At 39.6% G+C, this 17,012-nt stretch overlaps 1 protein-coding gene across 1 annotated transcript in view; it reads right to left on the minus strand.

Moving 5' to 3' along the window:
• The window catches only part of LOC116893691 (ADAMTS-like protein 1), a 179,309-nt gene that overhangs the window by 22,937 nt on the left and 139,360 nt on the right, over nt 1-17,012 (minus strand). The window contains exon 9 of the mRNA XM_032895441.1: nt 14,761-14,899. Coding sequence (XP_032751332.1) covers nt 14,761-14,899 — 139 coding nt within the window. The remainder of the gene's footprint in view (nt 1-14,760; nt 14,900-17,012) is intronic.

Consider the following 17,012-nt stretch of genomic DNA (forward strand, 5'->3'; position numbering starts at 1 on the left):
CTTGTAAATAAGCTTGGTTTCTGTTGAAAAGCTCATGGCAATTGCACAGAGATATACTGCTAAGGCAGGAAAAAACAAGATTGCCAATGACACTATCTATCTATCTATCTATCTATCTATCTATCTATCTATCTATCTATCTATCTATCTATCATCTATCTGTCTATCATCTATCTATCTATCTATCTGTCTATCATCTATCTATCATCTATTTGTCTATCATCTATCTATCTATCTATCTATCTATCTATCTATCTATCTATCTATCTATCTATCTGTCTATCATCTATCTTCCTTCCTTCCTTCCTTCCTTCCTTCCTTCCTTCCTTCCTTCCTCTCTTTCAGTTTTGTAGCAATTGGGACTAGATTTAGACACACGGAACTCCTGTTCACAGCATCATGGGGTGGGCTGTGTGAGCTCTGCTTGTTTCTTACATGGACTTCGATAGTTAGAATTGCTAGGCCAGCTTAAGAGATCTTAAAGAATGACAAGAGATCTAATTTTAATGAAAGAGAACCCAAACAGCCCTGAGTTGACACAATTTATTAACTACATGTTAAAGTATCACACAGGCAGCAGGCAGCCTGTGGAGACTGTAATTACTCTGTAAGTAAGTTGCACGTATGTCGTGGACTTGATTTCTCTTCTGAAGGAGCTGGTATAATAACATGCTCCCATGTTAGAGGCATTTACGCTACATTCTGTCTGCACTGCTCAGGCTTAGGTGTGCATCTTTGTCTCCACTGCCGACAGCCAGCGATGCTGCCAGATTCAGAATTTCCTCCCAGAACACACACTAAATGTTACTCTGGGGGAAGCTGAGGCTCTCCGACCCTTAAGAGACTGAATAAAAGTTATGTCAAGGGAATGATGAGCCTTTGCAGAGCTCTCCTTGCAAAAGGATCAGGCAGCTCTATTCTTCAGGTAAATCTCTGCATGACTTCCTGTCAGAGGTGGAGAACAGGCCTCTGTCAGAGTGAAGATGGGCCCGATACATAACTATATACTCATGCTACATTTAATCTGACAGGGAAAAGGCAATATTTTGATGGCTATTTAATCACCTAGATGGTTGGAATTCTATACGGGAAAGCTTTTTCTAACTGGCACTCTAAGACCTTGAAGTTGTGTCTCCTATGAAAGGGAGAGTGATTAATTTCTGTCTCAACACTTGCCTCGACCGTGAGGCTTCCCTAATGAGCGTCTGTGCTCTTTTTCCTGTCACTGATCACAGAGAGACATGAGGATAGCACGAGTTTGCAGATTCATAGCATGGCTTGAGCTTATGTGAATAGTATCATGTGATACCTCATGTCACAAAGGGGCTGTGGGGAGTTTTAAAGCACAGTGTATTTAGGTATGTTAAATCTAGCAAGAGAAATGGCATTCTTTTGTCAAGAGATATTAAAACAGGGACCAGGATGAATATTATGAATAAAGAAAGATAAATCCAAGAATCTTGTCTTAAAAGACCATTAAATAAATTGGCATGCCATATAATTATGCATACATGGATTTTAATTACCTTAAATCCACACTAGTTTAAGAGTTTTTCAGAATTAAAAAGATATGAGTTCGTTGTCAGTCAAGATTAAGTTCATCATGATACATTGTTACATGGAGCTTTATGCTAAGTCTTAAAGGCAGAGGACAAGAAAGAACAACATAGAATGTATTAATTGGGTACCTTATCTATACTGGTCTGGAATCTATTTGAATGTTTTAAATAGTGGGGCTTTCTACCTCAACTGTCAAGGTGTTGCTATTTGAGAACTATGTGAACTTTGGTTCTGTTGAATGAGAACCTACTTATAGAAATAACGGCCATTTACTAGAAATTTGCTAGTGAAGTCGACTTTGTATCTTCAGAACTACTGGAAAACAGATGTCTGAGGGGCAACAAACACAGCCTGTTTGCTAACTGTCTTGTCCTTTTCTGCAGAAATGCACAAACACATTAAATAAATACACAGGACATGGTGCAACAAAACAAAACAAAACAAAACAAAACAAAAAAACCCAGCAAGTGGGACTGTGAACATTTGAGGCAGACACTCAAGGGAAGTTTTATGCTGTAAGAAGTCAAGACTCATATGAAAGGTTTACTTGCACAAGGGGTTAAAAGAAAAAAATCGTAGAATATGACAGGAATCTAGAATTTCCTGAGAGGAGAAACATAAACTCAGTGTTCTTCACATCAACACCAAACTTTGCCATTGTTTTAAAATACATGGCTTTCCTCCATACAAACAAGGCACACACCGATGGAATATTGATTCTACAGACAAACAGAAATCAAGGAAAATCTTGGCTCAATTATATCTATCTTTTGATTTCTTTCTGTCCATTGTGGAGGGGAAGACTTCTGGAAAAGAGGTCACTCATTGTCCTTATCAGTACAGTTACAGCATAGTGGGAGTCAGGAAGCAGTGAGGTAGCCATTTAGTGACACATTTTGTACTGATGATATCTAGTGTCAATCAGTCTCCCTTTGCACACGGCTCCGAGACCAGTGACCAGACAGGCTCCTGTCAGTCACTCGAAAATATTCATTGGACACTGGACAACATTTAAATACCTGCATATGCATCTGTACATGCATATTTGTGTGAACATGCATGGTTACTTCTCTAGGTGGTGGGTGTGTTTGCTGAGCTAGGACTAAGAGACTGAGGTCTCACTGGAGAGTGGAATTAGCATCCAATTAGATTCTAATACATCAGGAACTCAGAGACTATCAGTTACATTTGCTGAATTTTGCTGTTCAAAACACAGTTATTTTTCCTGCATGTTTTAGTTTAGGATTTAGCAAACTGATGTAAATTATGTTAACTGTTCCTGGTGTCATAGAAACCCAGGACTCTAAGCAGCAGCTGATTCCCTGGGTGCCAAATTAGTAAAGAAAATAGCAAAGCCATTTAAAACTAATTCCAATTTCTGTTACCTGCAGAGCTATTTCCGATATGGCAAGCAATACGAATGACAATTATTTCTTAGCTTTTCTCAGCAACTCCAGTTTTCTCACAAATGTAAAGATAGAAATGTCCTTCTGAAGTATCTGAATACCCTTTTTTCCCTAATCTTTAAAATTATACTTTAACAAAACGATGTAGCAATTGACCTTTATGTGTTTAAAAACTTTACTTTGTAAAATGTTCTGAGCAATAAGGCTATGAAATATCCTTTTATTATAATTCGTCCAAAATAAAGAAGGGCACATGAAGCCCCTATTAGAATAGCCACGTATCTGGAATTTTATACTCCTCGTGTTGTGATTACACTTCAGGCAGTGTTTGTTTAAGTTAGCAATGGCTTTATAATGACCAGGCTTCTACCAAGAGGAGCCAGAGCGGGAGTTAAAGAGGGAGTGAAGGGAAGACACAGCAGAAGCAGACATATTGCAGCTAATTAGACTGAGTTACTGTGCCCACTCCAATGAAATATCATTCTATGATAATGGTTTCTGAATGACAAGCTTACAGTCTGAGCAGGCCAGCATTATTCAAGAGGAGCGCTCAGAATGGATTTGCAAAGTCTACCATCTTCTATCTTACTCATAGAAAAACACAGAATCTATGGCTCTACATTTTCACATATACACACTGAAGCATCAGAAGACTGATCTGCTAATTCTAACATCAGGATGATTGATTTACGTACCGAGGAAGGGGATGGTAGAGGTCATAAGGCATGATCTGCTTGTATCCGTCACTGTTAGGAACAATAATGCCAACCCTCTGAGTAGAAGGTACACACAATAAAATAAACACTAAATGATTACATCATATACATTTCTATACAATTGCAAAACAACATACATAAATCATGTCTGGAAACAACGCTGAAACAGTTCGATATTTATGCTAGCAGTAGGCTAGGGGAAGGTCTTTGAAGACACTATTTTCTATAATTAGTCCTCTGATCCAAGCAGGAAATATGACTAGAAAGGGAGATGGTGAGAAACTTTGGCACCTCACCATTAGCTATGGCACAATAAGCTCATAAATGTTCTTTAATCCCCCAAATTATCCATCCTATGAGGTCATTATTATTATCATCATTATAAATGTTACTTCCAGATGCCCATGGAGCAATTACAGTTACTGTCTCACTTTTGATGAAAGAGAAAGCTATGTAAGCAGGAGGTTATGAACCACAGAACTGACAAGACTATAACATAACATCAGCAAATAGGCTTCTACTTCTGGCAGATCTAAAGGTTTACTAATACCTGGAAAGTAGCCACTTGGATGTTTCATAAAGGGGAGGGAGGAACTACCAAATGTTATAAGCAATACTTAGCGGGAGCAAACTCCCTACCAAAACGAAGTAACGAAACTGTTTACAAACATGAAAGTGGTTTTGTCTATAAAATGTTATACAGTGTTAATGGCTTTTCATGATGCTTATAACTGTTGCGGCTACCATTAATACACTGGGAAACCTGTGTGGTTCGGAGACAGAGTAATGGCTAAAGAGCTACAAGAAAGGACACATTATATGCTGTGTGGCTGAAGAATGCACAAGAAAAGACAGCTCGGGCAATGCTGAAGGTCTTCAGGTCTCCTACTATGTTTCCAAATTTCTTGATTTCAATACCTCCCATTGGTAAGACTGGCTTCTTGCTGAAGACTACAACCCCTGATGGTGAAACATGTCTTATTACTTAGGCTATTGAAGAAGAGGGCAAGGGCAGCCGAGTCTCCATCAAGAGTGGAATAGGAAGAGTGCTCAGTGCAGATGAAGAAACACGGAAGGGCACAAACAAAAGATGGCTTATTTCCATGTGACAAGTGCTAGGGAGCCCCTCTCTTGAACATCAAGGAGATCTGTACATTCTGGTTGTATTTCTGGGATGCATGTGTATATATTTACACATCTACATAATCGTTAACATATATTCAGTATGTTTATACTTAAATCTAAATAAATAGATTTTCACTTTGACCCCTTCACTTGACATGGGATGGTATTATACCCTTAGGGAAATGGCTAGCACATCTAAGCTTTTGAGTAGAAAGATTGAGCTGGGCTTAGTACGGATCAGATAGCAAAAGCAGAACAAAACAAAACACTGACTGAAATTCATGAAAAGGAAGAAAGAAAGAGAGGACTGACTGGGAGGCCTTAAAACCCCAAGTAAAATAGAAGGAGATGCATGGGAGTATTTAGATGTGTTTCAGAGAAAAGAGAGACAAGGCTGTAAAGACAGATTCCCTAGGATGAAGTGTTTATTTGCTTATTTATTCCACAGAGGGGCATTTTCTGTGTTTATTTGACTTTTTGAATTCATTTTTCTGATAAAATTTTCATGCTATGTAAATGAGTGAGCACATCTGTGTGCCTTTGCCTCACGGTGCTCGTGAGAGTGATGCTGCCATGGGAATGCTCAGAATTGCATGAATCCTTAACACACCAAGGAAATGATTATCATACTAATGTTGCTTGGTTCTGGCTTTTGGAGTTCAATATCCCATTCTTTTCTACCTCTGATAAAAGCTTGTTCCTGTTTTTTTTCCTTTTTGTTAGGAACTATCCCTTTTAAAAAAATTTTTTTACATCTAATAATCAAGAGAACTTTTTCTTTTAAAATGACAATATTTTAAAGAATGTCAAGGTCTCAAAATTCTTTTAAAGCTTTGGACATATACTACCATTTAATAGAAGCAAATTAGGCTATAAATCAAATAGTCTGAAGTTAGGTTTTACCTAACCCTTGTATCTATTCATTTCTATATAAATTTCTAAATGCAGAAAGGCATACCACTGCCTTGTCCGCTTGGAAAAATTTATGGCTATAATTTGTCGTCTTCAATAAGAGAAAGAGCTGTTGCAGGTCTCTGTCAACTGATTTATCAGCTGATGATATTTGAAATGGAGACAGTAATATTGAACAAGATGAGTTGAACTGAAGAGAGGGGATACGTGTGGGAGCACAGAGACGCCAGGATGTTGGGCTCTGCTTTGGGCTGATTTAGGAGTCATGTTTGTGTTTTAACAAGACGCTTTAAACCTGGCTCCAGCAAAACTATAGGTCTGTTTGCCTTTCTGTGGCATGGGTCATGGTGAAGACTCGAAATGACTCCATGGCACCTGTGAAAACAGAACGATAGCCAAACAATGGCGCTCTGTCCAGCCTCCAAATGCATCTTTCTGAGCCTTGGCTCTGCTCCCTCCCGGAGCTCTGGCCACAGCCCTGATTTTTGCCTGCACTGTGATGGAGGGGAAGGCAACCTTGCCTAAGATGCTCAGCTCATTGCTCACCTTGAAGACACATTGCATTTGTTCTCAGATAAAGTGAACATCATGAAGGGTGGTAGAAAGGCAAACTACTAAGGGATCTGACGACACTCTTGCCAGGTTAGAGTCTAGGTGTGTGTGCGCTTGTGTACTGACATTTACACATGCCCCCGAATATGTGAATAGGAGGGAGGGAAGTGAGCGTGATCTACAAAATCATAACAAAGGAAAAATGGAAGCGCAAACTACTGATTCTCCAGAGCTCCAATAACCCCGACCACTTGTGTATTTTCACAGCGGCAGTGACACTACTCCATCTAAAACTAACTGTAAGGGGTGTTGAGAGCAGAGGCCAGGGACAATAAAGTGAAACTCACTTCCCACCTAATTTAACCAAAACATACGATTTACTCAACTGTCTGATGAAGTTCTTATAATGAAATATTACACAGAATATAAGATATAAAACACTCTGAGCTATTTTAATAATATACCTGAAAAATAAGTATAAAATACAATATATTATTAATCTCACATTAGAAAATTGATATGCTCACATTTCATCGATAATATAATTTTCAGCTCCCAGGTATGCACATGGACACATATAAGGACACTTGTGTCTATACAGATATATGTATGTAGACTCTTGCATGTATAGTAGGGAAATACCTTAAATCCTGGTGGGGTCCTGGGGGTTGGATTTTTTTCTTGCTGTAAAATAAAATCTTCCTGTTTTGCAAGTTCTAAAATAACACATTGCCTCCCACATGCTCAACAATTAGAGTACTGAAATGCGGTAAAATTTAAATTAAAAAAAAGTATAAGATGAGGGGGAGCATTTGGAATTAAGTTAAATGAAGTTATCGCCTCCAATTCCATTCGTTGCCTAAATATCATTAGTCTTTGTGCAGGAATGATCTAAGTTGCAACTTCTGGACAATAGCCATGACCTTAAAAGCCAAGCCTGAATCAGGGTCACTCTACGCAGTGTGGAATTCATGTATTGCGATAGGTCTCTCTTGACAAGAACAATCCAAATGTAATTCACTCTGTGGAGGTGAGCCATGGGGGTGCATCTCAGGGAATGTCTCGGGACCTCTTGCCTCTTCTCATTGCACATCCTCTTTCTGGCTGCTGACGCTTGCATGGTCCGCTCTTTGAGAGCAGTGAGTCCCACATAAGCCAGCATCTTCTCTTGCAAGCTGCTTCTCTTGTGACTGCTGTCCCTGATCAAAGCACTGCCGTTCACTCACCCAGCCACCTTTTGGCTTCTTCTCTTTGCCACGCCCTTTATGGCTACCTTATAGTAAAACAGTGCTGCTGGCCTGCTTGTATAACTTGGCATCTTTCCACTCCCTGAAGTAACTATGGAAGCTTCAGGGAAATTTCTTTATTTTCTCTCTCATGTATGTTTCAGGCATCGTATTGCTTTGTAATTGTGGAACTCAACACATCTTGGGCAGATTTGGGTCCCAAAGTTTAGCTTACTCTTCTTCACCTTCCCCATGGTACCAAACATTAAGCCTCAATGACTAGGAAATGACAGTGTTTTGTTTTATTTTGTTTTGTTTCCCCCGAGAATGAAGTTAGAGGTGCTACAGCATTCTGACTATGAGGTTCCATCCTTTCTAGATGATTTCCAGGCAGTAATCGAAGTCACCTTCTTCCTAAACAACACTGCAGAGATTTAAGGAAATGTACAACAAGGCTCAAGCATTTGGCTTTCCCTTGAGAGGCAGAGCACAGAGGACCAGGGTCCAGGGAAGGAAGGACCACACGCGGAGCTGTGAGGTTGACCGTCAGGGTTCTTCTTGCTTCATCCTTTCTGTGTATACAACCTTGAGTGCTGGGCATCTGAACCTTTGCTTCTGTCTTATGAAAATACTAGTGGTGGACAAGTCCTGGACTTTAAGATAAAGGGAGAAGGCAAGAAACCCGTTCTGAAGACTTTATATTAGCTTTTCCTGGCTGATGTCTGCTAGTTCCAAGCTTGATAACCACTAAGATGATATAAATTCTTCCTCCTCGACCTCCCATCAACATTCTGAAACAATAAGTGCCCTTAACATAAAGTCAAATTGGAACCAACTGAGAAAATGTCTTACCTAGTAGCCCTGATTTCCTTTAAAACTGCACTAATGCCAAATTACTGTGTAATCTGTATCAATTAATGATATTTGGGTTGCAAGGGGGCCAGAGTCAAAAATCCTGATTCAGTGGCATGATGTGCAATTTTTTCTCAGACAAAAATCCATTTTCTACTATAAAACTAACCACTGAAGAGTTTTAACATCTTAGATTAGATGATAGAAACTATGCAACTTTTATTTCTGGCATTTTCTTTTTTGACATTAATTTTTTGGCCATTTCTGTACTACTTTTAAGAAAGTAGGACTATCATTTTATTAAAATTTATTTTCCTCTTCTGTTGTGTACTCCAGAAAATGACTTTAGTGGACATCAATACATGGATGATGCTTGTTTCATCTGGGTTTCTGCTCACTTTGTCAAACATCCAAACTTGTATTGAAATGGTTCTAAGTTGCATGGAAGCAGACCTCCCAGGCTGCTGAAGGCAACATGCAGGACAGGGCTACTGGGGTGTTGATGGTATCAGGGCTGTGTTTCTGTAGGGTGAGAGACACTGTGGAGCTGGAAGTATTTAGATCCATGGCCAGCTTGCTTTGAGAGAGCTTTACTTGAGATTGCTGCCTATCCTTTCTGGTCTGTTAACTCTGCAGGGAATATAAACCTAAACTGATGTGATGGATACAGAAGCAGCTTAGAAAACTTGTAATGGAGACTTTGGTCAATTCAGTTGTTTGAGTCTCCATTTACTGACAATCGCTGTGATTTGTTGAGCACTTAGCATCTTCCTAGGAGGTTTCCACGTTTACGTCACAGAATCCTCATAGTACCTGGCAGAAATGTTATTTTACAGATGGGAAACTAAAGATGTTAAGTAATGAAATGTCTTACACAGTTACGACTACGTAAGTTAAAATGAGGATGATGGAATTGCCTTTCCTAGTAACTCATGAGGTAATTAAAGGAATTATGCAAATAATTGCATGTTTTAAAAGCCTGAAAGGTGATGTATGTGGTAAGCTTACTGTGTGTATGAACTGGCTTGATAGCAGAAATGAATTGTTTGATAATTAAGTTATAGGATAGTCAGTTATTTCGCTGTCGGGTAATGAGTGGTGTGTCTGCAGGTGTTGGTTCTATAATTTTCAGGATTGCTCACCCGTTCTGAAATGAAACACAACTCTACTTTGCTATCCCATATAAATCCACAAAAGGAGACCTGAGATTTTATTAATTTTTACCACTTATATAAATGATGTTGGTTCAATTGAGGTGTTACCTTTCTAAATCATGTGTTCCAATAAAATGGTGTACTTTAAGATGTACATGATTTAGGACACTAACACTTTCTTTTTGCTTGTTCACTAACTCAACCATTTTCTAGTCCTTAAATATAATTTTCCTTTTAGGAATCATAAGCGGCACAACCTCTTAAGGGTTGAATGGCAATAACTCACTGCTGGTTAAATGAAGATTGTCCTTCCTTCATACTTGTGAGATGAAACTTCAGGAGTTAATCTGCACAGCATAATCTATATCTAAAAAACCCAATAAATGTCATTTAGCTTCAAGGTGATGTTCTCCTAGGAACTGTCTTCTAGACCACCCAGAACAACTCACAGAGAACTGCTTTTTGGACTTAGAGAATTTTAGAATTCCATTTTTCCTTTTCATGGACAAAAAAATGCAACTGGAGAGCAGTTTCTCTAGGCAACATCAATACTATTAGTACAGCCTCGGTCTTAGTCATAGCTGGAGTAACTAATGTTTGTTGAGTGCTTCTTTGTGTATTAGACCCTCCACTAAGCTCTTTAAATGTATGGTAGCGTTTATCTCTTATGACAACTTTAACGAGGTAAGAACTGCTATTATTGTCACTTCACAGGATGAAAATCTGAGGCTTAGTGAGAATAAATAGTTTGCCAAAGGCTGTTCAACTTGTATGTGATAGCTCTGTAGCCAGCCAAGCTGTGTCACTCCACAGTTCTCACTCCTCCACCACGCTCTGTTGTTGGGCACCTACCTAGTAAGCATGAAAATCCAGTTTTCTTATGCCTCCCACATGCGCTGTCCTTAATAGTTACATTAGGATTCTAATCTGAGACCCAATTTTAAAAATTTGTTCTCTAGCCAGTGATAATTTATATGATTTAGATTTAGATAATTTGTATAATTTAGAATATATTATATGTATATGTGTGTGTATGTGTGTGTGTGTTCAAACTAATAAAGAGCTAGAGAAACAAAACCAAAAAATATAAACCAACCAACCAACCCTGAACAGTCAAAGGTTGCATGCTCATTAGATGAGTGAATGACTCCTTTTTACTTGCTTTCTAACCATAAGCAAAGACTTTGTGGTTCCCTGGCCACATTAAAAAAATGTGGCCTTCTACTCAAGCAACAAAAGTGAAATGATCTTCTACACAAATCTCAGCAAAGCTTCCCCTGGTGTAAGGGAGAAGTGACAATCAGGCAAGGCAGACACATGACAGGTTTGACATGTGAACAGATCCTGGATTTCTGTTACATAGGAGAAGGCTTGTAACTAATAGAGACATGGAGTAAAGAACTAAGGAACATAGTAGATTCCTGGTAGGCAGGAGTAGAGTGTCTTTGGACTTCTGTAAATGCACAAGTTGGACTATTGTGGCACCCATAGAGCAGAGTCTGTAAGAACATGTGATCAACCTGTGACATCATGGCTCTCCATTGCCAATGGGAAAAATAGTACTAATTTTAGCAAAGAGTCATCAAACCTTTAGACCTCTCTTTCCCTTTCCTTAGTCTTAAGTGTTGGCGCCCCTTTGGGGGGCCACTTCTTGCTAGGAAACTAAATATTTAGTTACTTCGTAAAAATGCCTGCCTATGTGATATGCACAGAGATCAACAAAGCTCTGGTGAGAGGAACAGCTGGGAAGCCGGTTAAGTTCTTCCAATGGACAGACAGAGCAGCCGTCAGCATTTTTGCCTCTGCAGCACATCAGTGCTACATGACATGGGTGCTGAGGCTTGCTTTTAGAAGAGGAAACAAAGGATGAGGGACCATTGACTTCCAGGTGTCTGCTCTGTGAAGTAGAATCCCATCTGTGTTACGTACAGTTGACAAGACCAAAAAGAAACAGCAAATGCAGTAACTGCAAATCTCAGGCCCTGGGGAGCATGGCTTTACTATTTTCATTACAGCCGTTTAGCTTATCGACGTTTTAAAAATTAACATCTAGAAGCAGAGAAAGTGATAAAAACATAGAAATCCTTTGAAGAGAATAGGCCAGATGTTCACTGTCGGTCCAGCATCATCTGTAGCCACGGCAGCTGGCTGATGTGATGTTATGAAGAAAAGGCCAAAGAACAGGAAACAAGGGAAGGGTGTGGGGGGAAGCCAAAACAGGAGATGGAAAGGCAGACAAGAAAAGAAGAGAGGACTCATGCTACTGGGCAAGCAGTAAGGAGTGGGACATTTCTAAGGGGAAATATCAAGACTTGGAAGTTATTTACTAAGTTGAACAATTATTTAGTGGCATTGCTAAATGTGTGTGTGTGTGTGTGTGTCCAGGTGCTGTTATAGGAGGGAAGGTCGAAGGACTACATTGGGTGTCCTGCTCTATCACTCCCTACCTTAGTCCTTTAAGGCAGAGTTTCTCACTGAATCTGGAGCGGGGCTAGAGGCCGACAAGCCTCAGGGATCCTGTTGTTTCCACCATGCAAGCTCTGGGGTTACAGGCACATGTGGTCATGCTCAGCCTTGCATGTGGATGCCAGGGATTCATACTTATGCCACAAGCTCTGTGACCTACTCGAGTCATCTCTCTGGCCCCTATGCAGTGTCATTTTCGGTGTTCCTGGGATATCTCTATCTTGAAAGGGAACAGACTCACACTCATTATCTGAATGTGAGTTTGCTTCTACTTAGTGTAATAAACCTCAGATCTCAGGATTTACAGGGAAAATAGATTTCAGTAACTATATATAATGATATTTTATGCAACAACATAGGAATTAAAAACGGGTGATTTTTAAAAAAATTACATTTGCTTATGGACATAATAAAGCATATTCAAAATGTGAAAAAATAATGTGTGATCTTTGTTCTAAGAATGCCCTTGTTTTCCCTTTGAGGATTTCTAATTTGTAGTTTTAATGCCATTGTACTCCCTTTGACTTAATAGAGCACCCTTAAATCTGTAGTAGTTAGAAAACAGTTGCTCAATGGATTGGTTCCACTGTCCAATGAGAGAGACCCATCTTAGAAAGTCTCTCCTGTCCGCTTTGAGCCCACCCCTTCTTATTTTCTCTTGGAATTCAGAAGAACTGCACACAAAATAGCTCCGTGAACCCCGCAGGATTCCTGGAGCGCCTTAAGCTGAGCTGCACACAACTCCTTAAGCAGCTTTCCTCGAGCATCTCCTACTGCTACGTCTTGATTTTTACAGCCTTGTCTAATCTATCTTCAATAAAAAAGTAGCTTTTGATATTAGCTTCCAACTTCAGCTTTCTCTCTCTCTCTCTCTCTCTCTCTCTCTCTCTCTCTCTCTCTCTCTTCATTTTTAATAGTCACCTGTCCTAACATTTATGCCTGTGCTATATTAGATATTTTAAAATGACACAGACTATAGACTGAACAGGCGACCTTTCAGTGTACCCTTTTTTTTTTAACTTTTGTTTTTGGATAATAAGAAATGGACCAAAAATGTTACTCCCACAGAGAAGAGTGGGTAAAGATCAGAAACTAGAAACAAAGGATAAATTTTTCTCATTACAAACATTTTCTTCAAATTTTAACAACGGTGCTTTCATTTCAAACCCTATTCCATGGGCCACTTCTTCACTGAAGGCGAGCTTTCCCAAGTGAGGGAAAGCTCAATGGAACTGTGGGGATATGAACCTATCTCTCCTAGAAATGCACATATAAAATTTCACATGGCTATGGAAGACTTTAAGTCTCTCTGTAACTGAGCTGGGACTAATGAATGCTCATTTGAATTGGGATAAATATCCTGTTATAGGGATAGATATAAATGTACAAATAGAATCATTTTAAAAATAAGGTTCAATCATAGTTAAAATATTTCAACTGCTCAATATTTCTAAAGCAAAGCCAAGAAAAATTTTAACACCTTATTTACTTTTATATCACACCCAACGTGTAATATCCAATATTCTGCTGTAAACACAAAACTAAATTAAACTAGAATGGCAAGCTATAAAGTAGCTAATACTTTTTGTTTCTTTAGTGAATTTACTTTTATGAGGCATGTTTATGGTTTCTAAACATTAATTATTAATAGTAAGTTCAAATCACATATCATTTAGAATTCATGGCTTAAGGTGGAAAGAGCATAAGAATACATACTTTAAAAAGCCAGCAACTGAATACGAAAGTTGCCTCTCTCACAATGTACAATAGAATGCTCTCCACCGACCCCACCCATGTAGCAGCCTAGTTCTTCGAAACTTTTCTTTCATGTATATATAATTAGCAAGCTCTGCTTTTAAATATGACATAGGAATCATTAAAAAGAAAGGATGTTTTGGCCACCGGTATTTGTGACTAGTGCTTGCTTTTGTGGAGAAAGGTTGTCCTAGATACTCTCTAGGAAGCTGTGAATGTGTAAACTGCAACTGGCGAGAATCACTCACCAGTGTTTGAAGCCCTAAGCCAAGCCGCTGCCCTCCATGGGCAGATTCTCCACCCGCAGTCAGCAGTTACTCAGCATCTAGGCACTTGATTCCTGATCCTGCAAATAACTGGGGCCCAATTATGGCTTCTCTAAAACAAACACTAGTGTGTGAAGGTGTTAAAGGTTTAAATCTTTAGGGCTTCTAATTACAAAGATCCTCAAGAAAATTCGACTTGGAAATAAGCCCTAGCTCCTTATGGAGCAAAGGCTCAGGTTTTGTCAACGGTAGCAAAACTCTTCTGAGGCCCACTCTGACCCTAATTAATTGTGTGGATTGATTATGCTAGAATGGATTGGCTATGGTCCTGACACGCAGTCTTCTGTGATTGCACCCCTGATGGGAGACAGGGAAGAGAAAGGGAAGCATTGTGAGACAGTAAGCCATCACACTGGCTAAGACACCAGGATGTTCACTGGACTTTGTCAGGGGAGAAACAAGATGTCAGGATGTGGTGCAATCAGAGAGAGAGAGAGAGAGAGAGAGAGAGAGAGAGAGAGAGAGAGAGAGAGAGAGAGAGAGAGAGAGAGAGAGAGAGAGAGAGAGGAGACTTCATTTTGAAGACCATTTATAGAAAGAAAACCCACGGTCGCATCACACGATAGCAGGAGCCAGGAGCATGGGTGCCACTAACGGTGGGGATGCTGGACAGGACCGTGTCCTTTGTTTTTAAGTAAAACATCCACTTTTATCTAAGAAGCTAACTGGGAACCTGGTTTATGATAAACAAGCAGGTAAACTGGACTGACCTGGCTGGACAAGGATCCAGGTTGCACTCCTGAAGCTTGGGTTTGGGCTTGATGTTCTCAGGGTAGTAGTGACAGTACTGGTCGGCCACCACACGGCTACTCCGAAGGTCATAGCACTCAGCAGATGTCAGCTGGTAACCTGTAAATACCCACACAACCAGGCTGCTTAAAGCACGTGTCAGCACAATGGGCTTCTGTATGATTTCGGGCCATTTCCTGTTAAGGAAACTATGCCTGATAGCCAAGAAAAAGCAAATATATAATTGGAAGGGTCCTTGATGTTGTAGGACTCACATTCTATATTTTCTTCTCAAGTAATCTGCTCATTTTAATTATTCAATTATATTACAGTTGCTTGAGTTATACAAGAACACAGATTATAAAACTCTGGCAAGAAATAATGCTTATTTGTTTAATATAATGCAAAAAGAAACACACTATTAGTATTTTTCTTAACCAAGCTTGTAATAAAAGAATGCTAAATTGCCTCTGTGTCTCTGGGGCCGCCGAGAAGAATCAACTCACAATTCATTAATAAAGTAAGCAACACGCGAATAAATAAAATAAAACTAAGTCTCCATGTCCCTTCTTGGCACAGTGGAGATTTATGAATCAGGTCCTACCTGAGTCAGGTTGCACCCAGCTGCTTAAATTCAACCTGAATGAGTTGAACTGAGTCAAGGTACAGTTAAAGTCCCCATAATAACTGGTTCTGCATTCTTCACCCAATGAAAATAATAAAATCAAACATGCCAAAAGAGATGAAAATTAGAAAAAAAAAAAGGAAAAATCCTCCCAAGCCTCCTAGTATTTAACTTTTACTTTTTCCAAAATACGTGTCATTCCTCCTCAGATTAAGTATCGGGCTCATACTTTGTAGGCTTCCTTTGCCCACCGCTTTGATAAAACCCTTTCCAAAAAGTTGTCGAGTGATATTTAATTTCATTCATAATGTGTTTGATCTTTCTCATCTGTTTGGTGATGTTATAGAGAGTAGTGATGGAGACTTAGACTCTTGGAGTGAAAAATAAGTAGGTCGGCATCCTTCTAGTCCAGACCCTCCCCAACCCCCCAAGTTCTTCCTGGCAGGTAGATGAGTTATTACTAAATATGTATTCGGAAACAAGATTGAAATCACTGGGAGGCGTGCAGAGGGTTTAGGAAGTCAGAAGGAGGTTTTTGAAGCCAGATTTCCTGGCTTGAGGTTATGTTCTCAGACCACCCACGAAAAGTTAATTGTTCATTAAAGACCTAAAAAAAGAGCTTTAAAAACTCTACTGGGAAGATGAAAGCACAGAGAGAAGCGAAAGCAGTGGGCAGGAATGCACATCCAGCTAACGTCTGGCTTTGTCGAGAAGCTAAGTAGCAAAATGACGTTTCAGAGAAGTCAACACACTTTTCCTTTTTGTCTCTCTCGTCCTCCAAAGCAGCAATTTTACAAGACAAACACTTTGGAGTTTTGCAGAGAATAATTTCTCTGCAAGAACGGAATTTATCCGGTAGTAAAATGTGGGAAGAAATAGCAGATTATTAAGCTGAGGGTATGGTGTTTGAAAATCATCATCCCCCAACCCAAACCTTCTGCTTGGAAGCTCTCACATACTATGAAGTAAAGTCATGGAGTGAAAGCAAAGAACCAATGTGGTCCGATGACTGTGCTCTGAGGCTTGCCTGTGGAGCATTCTTTACACACACCGTGAAGTGGTCAGCCACTTGCAGCTGACAGCAGGAGCACACATGGGGAGCCACAGCTTATTTCTCAGAGATTGTAAGAGTGGTCCATGAAGTGAAAGGAAGGCTCTACACCCCTCACACATCACAAGGGAACTTTTGCTGACCCTCGGGCTTCCTGATAAGCTTTCCTAGGAACAGAGGCTTAACCCTGGAAAACCACGGATAGCTCTACTCTTAAGTATGAGTAAAGTGAGACCCAGCATGGTTGGAAACAGATGAATGTAACACGAACTGCTTTATTGAATAGTAAGTCATTGTCAAGGTTACTGAAAGTCTACTGTCACAGCAATTCTGTGTGAAAATCATATAGGATGCATGCAATTGAATTGCTGTTTTATGAAAGGCATGGTTTACATTTAAAAAGAAAAAAATATTGCATTAGATAACCATTCATTGAAGTTTGTTTTGTTTTCTCTATGAATGTATAGACATTTATTCTCATAAAACAACATCATAATTGGGAGCTTTCCTTCCTTTTCCCACATCTCTGTCTCTCTCTTCTTCCTTCCCTTTCTCTC

The sequence above is a fragment of the Rattus rattus genome, chromosome 1 (genome assembly GCF_011064425.1).
Source record: "Rattus rattus isolate New Zealand chromosome 1, Rrattus_CSIRO_v1, whole genome shotgun sequence".
In the NCBI taxonomy this organism is placed as follows: Eukaryota; Metazoa; Chordata; class Mammalia; order Rodentia; family Muridae; genus Rattus; species Rattus rattus.